The following is a 13,414-nucleotide window of genomic DNA, read 5'->3' on the forward strand; positions in this document are numbered from 1 at the left end:
TCATCATGTGAGATTTAGCTGCGAATTTATTGTTTAATTATAATCAATAATATACAAAGAATTAAAGTATCTGACAAACTTAAGGATTAATTGATAAGAGACCCCATGCTTGTATCTAAGTACGCTATTAAGAAGTTACACAAAATGTTCGGAGTACGGACCAAATTCGCTTCAAACTCGAACTAAAAGATCAAACTAAAAGGATCCTTGGGCATCCGAGTTGGAAGGATTAAATTGAATTAATCCGAACTGGAAAAGGATCGAAAAAACGACTTGACCACGTCGAGTAATTTCCTTCTAAATTAGGAAATCGACATTTTTCTACACGCAGGTCTTATAGAAGGAAAGATGACACGAGAGGAGGAAATTAACAATAATTATGTACAATAACGTCGCAACTCTTCGAATTAGTATACAGATTAAAAAACTTAAAAGATCAAAAGAATTGCCATTAAAAGTGGAAATTGATTTTTTCTAACGTACACGAGAGACGAAAAAATATTGCGTAATTTGGTCAATACGCGAATTTAATCAAATTACATATAAATACATAGTTTTTTCTTATATCATATGACTTCGGTATGTCACATCCTCAAAATATATACGCTATTTCCTGCAATAGGCATTTATTGAAACGGGACTAGAAACTTAGGTCGCGTTTGCAAGTCCTTACATTTTTAGGTTTAATAGTTGCTTTCGAACGATAATACAGATTTTCAAGTGAAATCACCTTTCTCCTAATGCTTTGCTATCAGTCTTTACAAGGAATTAATTCATAGTTCCTTAGTTTACACTCGAAAATGTACAAAGCACGTCTGATAAACATTAAAGGGTCTAATCGCGTATACGATTATTTTTATTTACTCTAAGATCAATGTAAAACAACAAGCTTTACGTACTCTATACTTGCGCTTATCACTATCCTCCCTACTTTTTATTCACGGATCTTTATATACAGAATTGAATAAATAGACTAGTACAATCAGTATATCATGTACGAAGAATTTTAAGATCAATGAGTAAGTCTGGAATTTATCGACGTATCGTAATATATACAACATGAAAAATCTATCAAGATCTTAGACCCGGAGCACCAGCTCTCGAGGACTACAATTTAAAGTAACCGTCTACTCGAATGCAAAGAAGTATTTCATTTAAAAAATAAAAACTGTATCCATGAATCTAATGAAAAATGAAAATGGTACCAAATCAAGTGCCGAGCATTTTATCCATCTGAAACGTCGAAGCGCAAGCGATTTAAAACGAGACACTTGGTTAATTAGATAAGCAAATAAAATTGGTCAAATTGATTCAAATCTCATTTTCTTGTTCAAATAGCCAAATTTTATTTATTTAAGGTGAGGAATTTCATACTCTTTTGAAACTAACAGATCAATTAAAAAAATGTCGGCTGTTTTTCCGATAATCAAAAATTGTCATTTTTTCAAACATGAGATACAAAAAAAGTTCAGAAAAATATTCTAATTTTTGGAATAATGCAAATACCTGGAAAACGGGGAAGAATAATGAAAAGTCTCTCGATAAATATAAAAATCTTTAAATTTAAATTTCACGCTGAAATCTTGGCCATATTTAAACATGGCCTCTAAATTAGGCTCAAACCTGATGCGAAATTACAATTATAAACTCTTGTTTTCCCTACGAAAATTTCTTTCTCTGATTCTGAGAAAATCACTGCCATTTTGTGAATTCATCACTATTTTCAATTTCCCAAGGAATTTCAAAAGAGTGTAAAATCCCTAACTACAATGAATATATGAAATAAAATTATTCATTTAAAAAAAATACTTAGCTAAACGTCCCAGTAAATCGTGACCTTAGCCATTTTCTTCTTGCCTTTATTTAATTTTAATGCATTTAATTTTCACTAAGTATTATAAAATCCAAAAATTAAATGGATTTTATTATTATATGATACTAGAAAAAATGTAATGTTTTATTATTAAAAAAATTGTAGGATCAAGGAACATCTTGGGACTATTATTCGCTAATGAATCGCCGTTTCTGATAGATTTAATGACTTCATTTAACTAAATCAAACAACAAAAAAAGTAACTTTTCCAACAAGCATTTAAAATCAAGGAGTTTTATAACTATTCATGAAAAGTTTGAATTCTTTAGCTGCAAATACCAACTTGAAAGCAATTTTTTCAAGATAATCATAAATTTGCCTTGAGTTGATGAATTGCAAATAAATAGTATAAATAATAGTTCTCTTCCCAGCAGAAATAGAATGACTAGTCTGAATTGGACAGGAAAAAGTATTTCTTTTAATTGGCTCTAGTTGTTTAACCCTTCGTATACAAGCTTTTGCAATTTTTAAAATGATTATATATAAAATATAGACAAGTATTCCCTCAATTAAAAAAAAAGAAACTGTCCATAAATACAAAGATCTTACAATTTGAATTTCCCGCTCAAATCTCGGCCACGCTTAAACATAACCTTTAAATTCGACTCAATCCTGGAGCGAAAATTTTTATTACAAATTCTCTTTTTCTCTATGAAACGGTAATCTCCAAAACAAATCTATAGTATATTTGTTAAAATTTTTTAAAAAATTGACTTTTTTAAAGGTTAAACAACAGAACTCTCTATCCTTTTAAACTGTCGTGACCCGGGCCGAAGCGGTGATAATTTCCGATTTAAAACTCTGATTTTCGACCTTCCCTTCAGAATTGTCTTTGGCATTCTGCAGAGAACTTTCTGGATGCGGATTGTAATTGAAGGGCGGCACAATCGCGGCAGCTGGTATTCTAACGGCAGCAGCGACACCTTGGAGTGGAGAACTCGCTTTGGTAGAAGAATCATCAACCCGGATGAAAGACCCAAGCCGGGAAATTCTTTTGGTAATGTCGATTTCACTTTCTGAGGTGGTATCAGAATTCCTCTGACTTCGAAAGACTACTTGTTCCTGGCTCTGTGGCTCCGGATGCTTCACTGGAATGCCACTCAGATCACAGGAGTTTCGATACTTGATCCCATTATACATCTCCATTCTAGACGAATTCTGAGAACACGCCTTCTGTGCTATCGAGGAGTCACTAATAGTTTTGGGCATCCCTTCGAAAGTCGAACTCCTAAAGAATCTGAAAGCTGGTGCATCATCAACCACGTCTTGGATTGTCCCGTTGCTTGTCGTGATCCACTTCCTCGTATCCGGTTTCTCGGGTCGTCTGTTCTTACTATCTTCCACTTTCTTCCAGAGACTCGCGATTTTGCTTGTCGCTTCTTTTGTCTTCTTCTGGGATAAAGGCGAAATGCTTGAATTGCTGTTAGACCTGTGTCCCAAAGCCGTCACCTTTTTAGGAATGCTGCTTTCACTAGAATTTGGATTCCTCTTTGAAGGAATCAGTGAAGGTACTTTCGAATTTGGAAACTTGGAAACTTTGGGTTTTTGGATCAAAGATTTTGAACTCGTGACAGGTTTGGCAATTTTTGTTTTCATAGGCGAAGCAATTGAAGGAACGGTTGGTGCATTTTCAACCTCAGGTTCATCTTTCGTAAAAGTTCCCTGCCTTTCAAGGGGTTTCGTCGGGGCTGCGGTTTTCACCTCCTGAGCTGTAGCTGGTGTGCTGTGACGTTTCATGGCTTTGGTGAACGTCAAGGAAGATCCCTTTTGGGGAATAGAACTTCTTTTTGATGCATTTGGAACAACTGTTTTTTTATCGCCACCTAGAAGATTTGCTGTGTGTTTTGGACTATTCGACTTTGAAGCTTCCCGAGGAGTATTGTTATTTTGTCTGAGAGTTGTAGCCCTTGTTGCTCGAACAATCGGAGACGTGTTGCTCCTACCAATTGGAATTGCACTGTTCCTATTGAGTTTTGAAGGAGAAGACTGTGGAGTTGATTTCCTGGTAGTCGGGTTTGAATACAAGGGCTTTCTTCTTCCTCGAATCGCTTTTCGAATCTCCGGTTCGGATTGACTCGCGTTCGACTCCAGGCTTAAATCTCTGCTGAGAGTTCCTGGTTTTATGATGCGTGGACCTTTTGCTTCTTGAATTTGTTTCTCGGAATCTTCACTTTCCGACTCCACCAACTCTTGCCTTTCTTCAGGAGCCTCGTAGGAAAATAATTTGGATCTGCTCTCCTGATGGAAATTAGTTCTCCTGTCTCCATTGGCGAAACGCATTTGAAGATAATGTTCAGATCCTGATTCGTTCGAGACGAGAGATAGAGTCTCACAATCCAAAAGTGTCTCCTCACCTTTTGCGGTTTCGCTCAAGGTGTTGAGAACGATATTCGCATTTTGCTCTAGCATTGTGTGGACTTGGTGATCTTTCACTTGAGGAAGGTCACTTACTATCGTTCTCGTCCGGTACCTTTCGTTCGCTCTGCTGAAACTAGCCTTCCCTGTAAATTTTGGAATCCCAGACTTGACTGCTGTTTCTGGTGACTTTTGCAGGATGGGAGCTTCAAGAACCTGAGTTTGAAATCTATTCCTGTCTTCTTGTCTGCGTTGCTTGGGCGTTAACTTGGTCAGCGAACTCTTTCTATTCTCAGCCTGCTCTTGTTTTCTTCTATCCTCCTCTTCTTTCTTTACCAACTCTGCAGCAATCGTGTAGGTCTTATACCTTTCTTTTGCCAATTGTCGCTTTTGTTTCGGCGTTAGATGTCCTCTGTGAAGCCGCTTCTTCGGCGTGGAATCCGCCGAACTGTATTCACTAGGAATTGGAGTTGTGGCTTCGTCAGTATCATTGCCTACTTCCTCAATTCTATCTATCTGGAAAGCTTCTTCGGTCCGTAGATCGATATCAATGCAGAGAGTTTCATTGCAGAGAGTTTCAGAATTTCCCTCAAGGGTCGACTCGTCCATTTCTGTCACTTCGTTAAACAAAGAAGGTGGATTGATATTTTCGAGACACTCGCTCAAACTGTTGTTGGCACTCATCTGCATTGATTCAGCGTATCTCATGCAAGTCATTGAAAGAACATTGGCTACTGGTTTCACCAAATCGTAAACGGGATCGCTACCTGTCAAACTGTGAGAATATTGATCTCGGTCGGCGATTTCGGAAGTGATACTTGCAACACTTACCATACTATTTTCCATATCCCCCATGTCCAAAACTTCATCCATCATAGAGGGAGGTTTCACGTTTTCAAGTTGAGAAAGATTCTCCAGACTTGTGTGATTTGGACCGTAGTTTAAAGCTCTTTTGGCAACAACCCCAGCAGGTAACGACTTTTTGCGACTTGTTGAGATTGGACTCCTCATTTTTCCAGGTGGTGTCGAAATCGAGAAACCGCGATCTCTCACCGTGTAGATTTCACTTTCAGGAGCAATGTTGTAACTCGCGCTTAAGGATTGCAAACTACCCATAAAAGATGGAGGATTGATATTCTCTAGATCGATAGAAAGTGCGCCTGAATTGTTTGCTTCGGCTGAAACGACCTCGGCAATTTTTATGGCTTCTTCGGCGATTATTCTCGAATCGGTCATGACAGATGAAGCTGGAGGATGTTCGTCTTGAGCATCACTTTTGAAGGAAGCAATGAGAGGAGCACTGACACTGATACTTGGGAAGGAAACATCATTCGGAGAATCTTCGTTCCAGGTGTCACTGAGCAAACTTTGCTTCATGTTGGATTCTCTCTCGCGCATCGCTTCTGTTTGTTGAACTAACGTTGCAGTCAGTCTGTCTAAAGATGCAATCATCGCGTCAGGATCTCTCTGTCGTCTGTAAGCTTCCTCAACTTTTGAGTTTTCTTCGCTCATTATAATCGCTTCCTCAACTTGCATTCCGGCGATTCCATTTGGCTTGGTGTCCTCAACTGTGTCGATTGTGTCCTTTGAAGAAGGTTCGTTTGAAGTTAGAGATGTATTAGATGCATTCGCAGAATCGCTTCTTACTTTGGGGATTCTGGATTGAATGCAAAATTCAAGGAGAGCATGTTCCGATCGCTCGACTGAATCGAAGGACTCGCAACTTCCGGAGATGACGACTTCTGAACAAGGCTGTATTTCAGATTCAGGGTTTTCAGAATTGGAAATTTTTTCTGGAATAGAGGAAGATTCAGTTTGGAGTTGAGTTGTAGGCAAGGATAACGGCTCATTCTTTCCGTAGTCATAAGCGGCGTTTGATGTCATTTCTTGCATACTGTATCGAGCATTTTTTAATGGTTCATTAGAAGGAAGTTTCGGCGCACTGTTGTCGACTCGGTTTAATTCATTGCTGGTCTCATATCGCGTGAGATTGCACTCTGCCTGCAATTCTTCTTCCTCAAAGCTGTTTCTCCTCAAGGACTGTCTGTGTCTATTGTTTTGCATTCCAATGTTAATGCAAGCAGCAAGTAAGCCTTGATCATCATCATCATCATCGTCGTCCTCGTCTTCCTCGACGTTCTCATCTTCGCTTATGTGATTCACAGTAAATGGAGAATTTGTCTTGGTTCTTGATCTTCGTCTTTCGCATTCTTTGTGCTTTGAATCGTCAGCGATTTTGTGTTCGTCATCTACGATCAGAGATCTATAGCTAGCTGCCCCAGAATCTGGACAAGAATTCTCTTTTGTTTTAATGCGATCATCCACCAATGTCACGTCAAACTCCTCTTCCTGCCATCCATCTTCCAAAGATCTGTCCGCATTCGTCAACGAATTTAAATTAGCCGATTTAAATGTATGAGGAGAAAGACTCGCGTCGGAAATAATTGTCCTAAACAAGCTCCTCGGTCGAATATTATTATCCTCTTGCAAATCAGATGCCGAAGTAGCTCTCGACGAATTCAAAGATATCTGGGAAGGTGTACCTTCCGTGCAATACGTTTTCACGCTATCTCCATTAACAATATCTTGTTCCGTACATGTAAAATACGCCGAACTCTGTTGTTTCTCGTCATCATCATCATCATCCAAATTGCGTTCCGCATATCTTAAACTGTAATCCGTCGTCTGGTCCAAATCCGTCTCCGCATAATCACAAAATGGATCTTCTTCGAGACTCAAAACACTTTTAATCTCCTTTGCTTTTTCCACATGTCCACAAGCTCCTCCCAAGTTCTGAAGAGCCACGTGATTTTCCGGATTTACTGCTTCCAAATTCGTCCTCTGAATATCCGACTTGCCAGGAAAGCTGCACTCGTTATCAGACCGAGTGAACGAAAAATCGCAAGAACTCGTCTGTGAAAGTTTATCCTCAATCGAAGAGTGCATCAAGACTTGTGAACATCCAGCTTCCTGATCTGGAGCAGTGGACCACGATATCGTAGAATTGGTTCTTTTCAAATCTTCCACATCACTTTTCATCCTCGGCACAGCAGCATTTTTGTACCTGATAGCATATTTCCTCTCAGATTGTGTTCCTTTCGTATAATCCCCAGTATTTCCTAAATCAAAACCAACGGCCGAATGAAGCGAGGAAGACTGTTGTTTCATCTGCACATCAACTGGCAAACATCCTCCATTCAAAGCATTTCGATTAACTTTCTCAAAAATCGTATCAGAATGTGTGCTTGTCACTGAACGCATCGATTCCCTGCTCTCGCTTCTTGCAACATTCGAGTAGTATTTAATACCAGAAGGACCAGCAGCCTGAACTTGATACGATCTTGCCGAAGTATTAATGAGATTTGGATCCACTTTAAACGAGAACTTATCATCTTTATTAATCGGAGAAGTACTAGGCTCTATATTCTCGCAAGTCTCAGCTAAATTCTGATCGATCTCTTGCTCAAGTGCCTTTTGTCTCCGAGCAACCAAAGTTGGCAGAGTTGGTAAACCAAGTCCCCTCGCTGTTGAATCCAAATGCACGAGATTACTGCTGCCAGGTCTCGCGCTGAGAAGATTTTTCAATGCAGCGCTCGAACCCATCGAAATCATCTTGTGCTTTGAGTGCACAAGACTCCTTAGCATCGAAACTGCTCCCAAGTCCCAAAGTAAACGCTGATCCTGAGGACACCTAGCTGAAAGGTTCCACAAAGCGCCACAGGCATTGCTAACAACCGTGAGACTTGGCGATCTCAACTGGCGAAGAAGAACCTGAAGACATCCCTTTTCTCGCACGATTGATCTGTAATCTTCCCTCACGGCGATGTGACTCGACACATTTCTCAAAATCCCACCAGCATTTTCCACAATCGCCAAGTTTTTCGAAGGTGCTTTGTAGCTGAGCATGTCCACGAGAAAAGCCAAGGCGCCTCCAACAGCACAGATGTCGACTTTATTAGTGCTGCAGTGAGCAGAAAGATTCCAGAGAGCTGACAGGATGGATTTTAAAGTTGATTCTTTCCGGCCCTCCATCGCAGCTTTCATTAGACCGATGACTGCGCCAACTTCCCTCAGAGTCTGTTTACTACTGCTGTCGGCTCTCCAGGACAAATTTCTTAAAACACTTGCCGTGACTTGTCTCAAATCGTCGCTTGGAGATCGCAGTTGAGAAACTAAGGCTCTCATGAACTCTTTGAAGGAACAGAGAAGAGCTTTGTTGTTTCCATCGCCGAAAGTCAAATTAGTCAAGGCCATTCCTGCGTATCTTCTCAAGGTGATGCAGTTTTGATCGTCACATTCACTTCCATGTGCTGCATGATCCATCTCGATTAACTCGGCGACGGCATGAAGTCCTCCAAGTTGGCACATCGCGTGACGATGATCTTCGTCGAAGGAAAGTTTCATGAGAGCTGCGATAGTCGCTCCAGGATGTCTTTCCAGGTCGTCTCGGGGTTGTCCGGTTTCTAGAGAGGCTCGGAGGGTTTGACAGTAGTCGCGGAGTTGCTCCAACAGCCTGAGAACTCGTACTTCTCGGCGCCCGATTCGTTCATCGTTTCTAGATTGAATGACGTTGTGGAGGGCTCGGGCGGCTCGTTCCCGGGTTTCGGGATCTTGACCTGGTGCGTGAATGAGTTGAACTAGTAGAGGAAGACAGCCTGATTGTCTCATGATGAGACAACTTTCTATAGAGCTGCTCATGGAGAGTAAGGTGGCACTCATGTCTTCTCGGCCCTCGCTTCGACCTAGCATTCCCAAAAGGCTGTAGACGACGTCGACTTTTGCCCCGAGACGACGGTGGCCGTGAATCCCGGTGGATGAACCGCCCCCGGAACTTGATGAGAAACTCATGATGCTTGCCATCTCCTGAAAAAGATCATTTTCAAAGTTCAGTTCTAATTCGGATTTTGATGTGTTTCAAAATTAGGACGGTGAATGATCCGTATAAAATGATTACGAATGCTTTAACAGTGGAAAACCCGCACACAAAAAAATAAAAGAGACCCTTCAAATTAAACGATTTTATTTTCAGGTTGGCCGTTTTAATCGAAGAAAAAAATTCCCGGTTTTTTCCCGGTTCGCAAACATTTATCATGGCCAATGAAATTTAAAAAATCAAACTATATTCTGAACATTTTTCCATGTGAAGTAATAAACAATAAACAACAAATTAAAGCATTCAAAGTAAAACCCTTAAATTCCAAACTTTTAAAATTGAAGTTTAAAAGTTTTTCAATTAAAAATTGTGTATGCAAATGCTCAAAAATGTACACGTACCAAATGGAAGCTAGTAACACTTTTCAAATAAACAATGTTACATTAAATACAAATAAACTACAAAATTTAGAACTTTTATATATTATAGAGTTGAAAAATTCAGATTAAGTTCCAAAAATATAAATCTACGTTAACATTTTCAATAGTCTAAATTAAAAAATCAAGCAATGAATTTTAAAATTTTTTTAAATTATATTATTTTAAGTAATTTTAAGCTAGACACATTAAAAATTGAAAAATAACTTTTTTAACTTTACAGCTCTTGAATTAGAAGTTAAATTATTTTAATTTTAAATAGTCTAGGCATTCTTCAAAAGATTTAAAATTGTATTTCAAAATCTTGAGAATCTAGAAGTGGTTTTTAATTTTTCCAAATTCAAAATCATTTTTGAATTTTTTGCCAGAAGTTTTAAATATATTTCAAAATGAATTGAATTTTTTTTATCACGTTTAGAAAATCCTGCAAATTAAAAAAAAATTAATTTGAATTTGTAAATAACAATAGAACACTTATTATTTGTAAAAATATTAGAGTGATATTAAGAGATATTTAGAAGTTTAAAAATATTCGAATTAAATTTAGAACTTGAAAATAATTTAAAATACTTACAGCCGAATTTAAAATAAAATTTAGATTTTTGCAGATTTGAAACAAAAAATTTAGATTTTTTTTAAGAATTGTGAAAGACTACAAAAAAATAAAAAATTTCTTAAGATTCTTAGCAAAATTAAAAATGATTTTTCACTTTGATAAATTATGGAAGATCTTAAGGATTTTTTTTTAATTTGCAGGATTTTCAAAAATTGTAGGAAAATTTCAATTAATTTAAAAATATATTTTGAAATATATTTTCAAAACTTCTATGCATCTCTTAAACTTACTCAAATTTTTTCTACAAATATTAAGTGTTCAATTGTTATTTATGCGTCAAAATTGAACAATATCACTTACAAATTAAACACTTTTTAAATAGAATTAAAATTGTAACGCTAAAAGTTTAAAAGTTCTTCGAAAATCTAAAGATTCAAAGCTTTCTATGTAAAACAATTCATTTTCAAATACTTTTCTTTTAAATATTTGGTTTGAATTTACTCGTCTTGAATGAACAGTGAAGTATTGCTAAATATTAGATACTTATTCTTTTTATACATTAAGAAATTTCATATTAAATGGGATACAAATTAAATAATTTAGACTCACAATATTTTAAATTTAATAAAAACCTTTAATTATGACTATATTATGGATTTATTTTCAAGTAGAAAATAGTAAAACGCACGTTTACATTTTTTAATGACTAAACAAAATTAATGGAAATAATATATTATTAAATTTATTCATTAAATTTAATATAAAAAATAATATAAAGGAAGACATGAAACTCTGAATTAAAAATATATTATTGATAAATCATGACAATTTTTATTTAAAAATAAAATTATCGGAATAAATGATATTATAATTTCAATTCTTATCAGGACTTTCAGATTGAAACAGTTAAAATTTGTAAATTCTCAAATTTGGAACATTTTAAAATTCTTTAAATTAAAATATATGCTTCTAAAAATTAAAAATCTAAAATGGAACATTTTTAAAGTGAAAGGTTTTTAAATTAAGCATTCTTAACTAAATGATATAATAATTTATAAAAATGACAATTGTACAAATTATTTTAAAAAGCGGTTGGAATGAAAGTTGTACAACATTTTTAGAATAAAAATTTTGTAAAATTCCCGTTAAAAAAATTAATTCCCTGTCATTTCCCGGTTTTCCCCGGTCTCATGAAATTCCCGGTCTTTTCCCAGTTTCCAGGATTCCTGGTCCAGCGGCCACCCTGATTTTATTATTGATAACAATAATTTGAGAGGATTTCAAATCGAACTCGATAATATAATAAGACATTCGAAGATTTTTGTTGTAAAATTAGATTTTACTTTATTTATCTATATTTTCTTAATGCGATATTCCAAATTCATACAAAAGACATTGAACAATTACAAATTCAATTATCTTTAAAAATAGACAAGTTTTAAATTAAAGCATTCAAAATTGTTTGTTTTAAGTTTAAGTAGTTACATGGTTAAATTTCAAACTGAAATCCATGCCAAATGAATTATCCATTTTAGCTTCAAAGCATTCAAAACTGCTTCATTACGAGTTGAAAGCGTCTGAGATTATATAATTTTGAATGAAAAACTTTCAAAATCAAAATGCTTCGAATTAAAAGCATTTAAAATTGAGAAATTGTGAACAGTATTAAATCAAAAACATTAAACATTTAATAATTGCCGATTAAAAGCGGAGCAAATTTTGAAAATTGTTCAAATTTGAATGTTGAAAGTCAAAACTTTAGAGCATTTTATTGCGCATCTTTTTTGTATGGCAACCAAATACTAAGGTTGTTTCGTTTTTTTAGTTATTTAAGGAAAACAGAATTTCTCAGCAAAAAAAGAATCAACACCTTTTTACGTTTAACTCACCAAATCTTTGCCGGGAATTGACATTTCGTATTTTTTCAAACAATAGATTTGAAATATGTGTACAATTTCGCGAGATTATTATAAATAATGTTTGTTTTTCAGTTTCTAATGATTTAATTAATATGTTTAACTTAAAAAGATTTGAAAAATTAAAATAAAATATGTTCCTAAATATATTAGCCCCATCGATTAATTAAATAATAATAAAAACATAATTAATCATTTCACCAATTTGTCTCTTAATAATTCTAAAAAACTGGTGACAAAAATCCGAACTAGAAAGAATAGGTACGATTTTAAAGATGCATTTTAAATTGTACATAAAACTGTTTTAAAGATTTTGTTGCGGAGTTTAAAGTATTTAATAGATAATAAAAATAAGTATGTATCAAAAACAAAGGGTTTTATATGGAATTAACAATTAAATCTTCAGTAAAAAAGTTACTTTTGAACAGCAAACATTTTTATCTAAAATTATTAATCTTCACCGAAAAAAATTAACTTTTAAGTAGTTCCGCTTTTAGCCATGAAAATTAATTTTTAACATAAAAACATGAATTTTTGGCGATAAATTTAATAGTTGATATTTAAAAAAATTCAATTTCAAATAAAAAAATCTTAGATTTAATTTTTTAAAACTCGATTTTATACCAAAAACGACGAATTTTCAACAAAATACACACATTTCTTAATTTTTGAGCCTAAACTATAAATTTTCTACAAAATAATTAAATTTCAACCAAAAAGATTCATTTTCTACGAAGACGAACTTTTAACAAATTATCTCAATTTACAACTAAATACTTTCAACAATCAACGCGATGTGAGTCCAAACGTTATTCGATTAATTTTTTATTTATATTCTTTCGTTTCTAGAAGATTTCTAATATATAAAAAAATATAATTTTCTATCAAATTGTCTAACTTTATACCAAATTGTTGAATTTTCACGAAAATATTTCGAACTCTAAAGCTCAAAAATGTGTTAATTTTTTCAATGTATAAGATGAAAATTCAATTTAAAACTATTTATTTTTTATAAAGATTTTTTTTAGTATTCAATCATTATTTTATAGTTCACAAAACAATCATAAAAACACTTTGATCCAAAAATTAAAATACAACTTTAAAATTGTACCTACTCTTTCTAGTTCCAGTTTTCGGCACCAGGTGGCGAAATGTTTGACCACCATTCCCAATACGAATCACAAAAGTGTTTGTCTAAAATTTCCAGTTTTTCAAGTACAGTTGTTCGCGCGATATCCAAACACGTCAGACTATTATTATCAAATACGAAATACTCCCGCTTAATCATTTCCTATCAGCCGTGCGGTCTACGAGGGTGGATTGATAAGTTTCCGGCCTGACCAAGAGATGGCGCCACTAGGCCTACCTTGAGGTGGCGTTCTATAGTACCATCCTTAGATAGCT

At 35.2% G+C, this 13,414-nt stretch overlaps 1 protein-coding gene across 1 annotated transcript in view; it reads right to left on the reverse strand.

Moving 5' to 3' along the window:
• Nucleotides 1–8: 8 nt before the first annotated feature.
• LOC117173825 overlaps nucleotides 9–13,414 on the reverse strand; it is a 114,545-nt gene continuing 101,139 nt past the window's right edge. The window contains exon 6 of the mRNA XM_033362469.1: nucleotides 9–9,091. Within this exon, the coding sequence (XP_033218360.1) occupies nucleotides 2,624–9,091 (6,468 nt within the window). The 3' untranslated portion in view covers nucleotides 9–2,623. The remainder of the gene's footprint in view (nucleotides 9,092–13,414) is intronic.

The sequence above is a fragment of the Belonocnema kinseyi genome, chromosome 5, assembly GCF_010883055.1.
Source record: "Belonocnema kinseyi isolate 2016_QV_RU_SX_M_011 chromosome 5, B_treatae_v1, whole genome shotgun sequence".
In the NCBI taxonomy this organism is placed as follows: Eukaryota; Metazoa; Arthropoda; class Insecta; order Hymenoptera; family Cynipidae; genus Belonocnema; species Belonocnema kinseyi.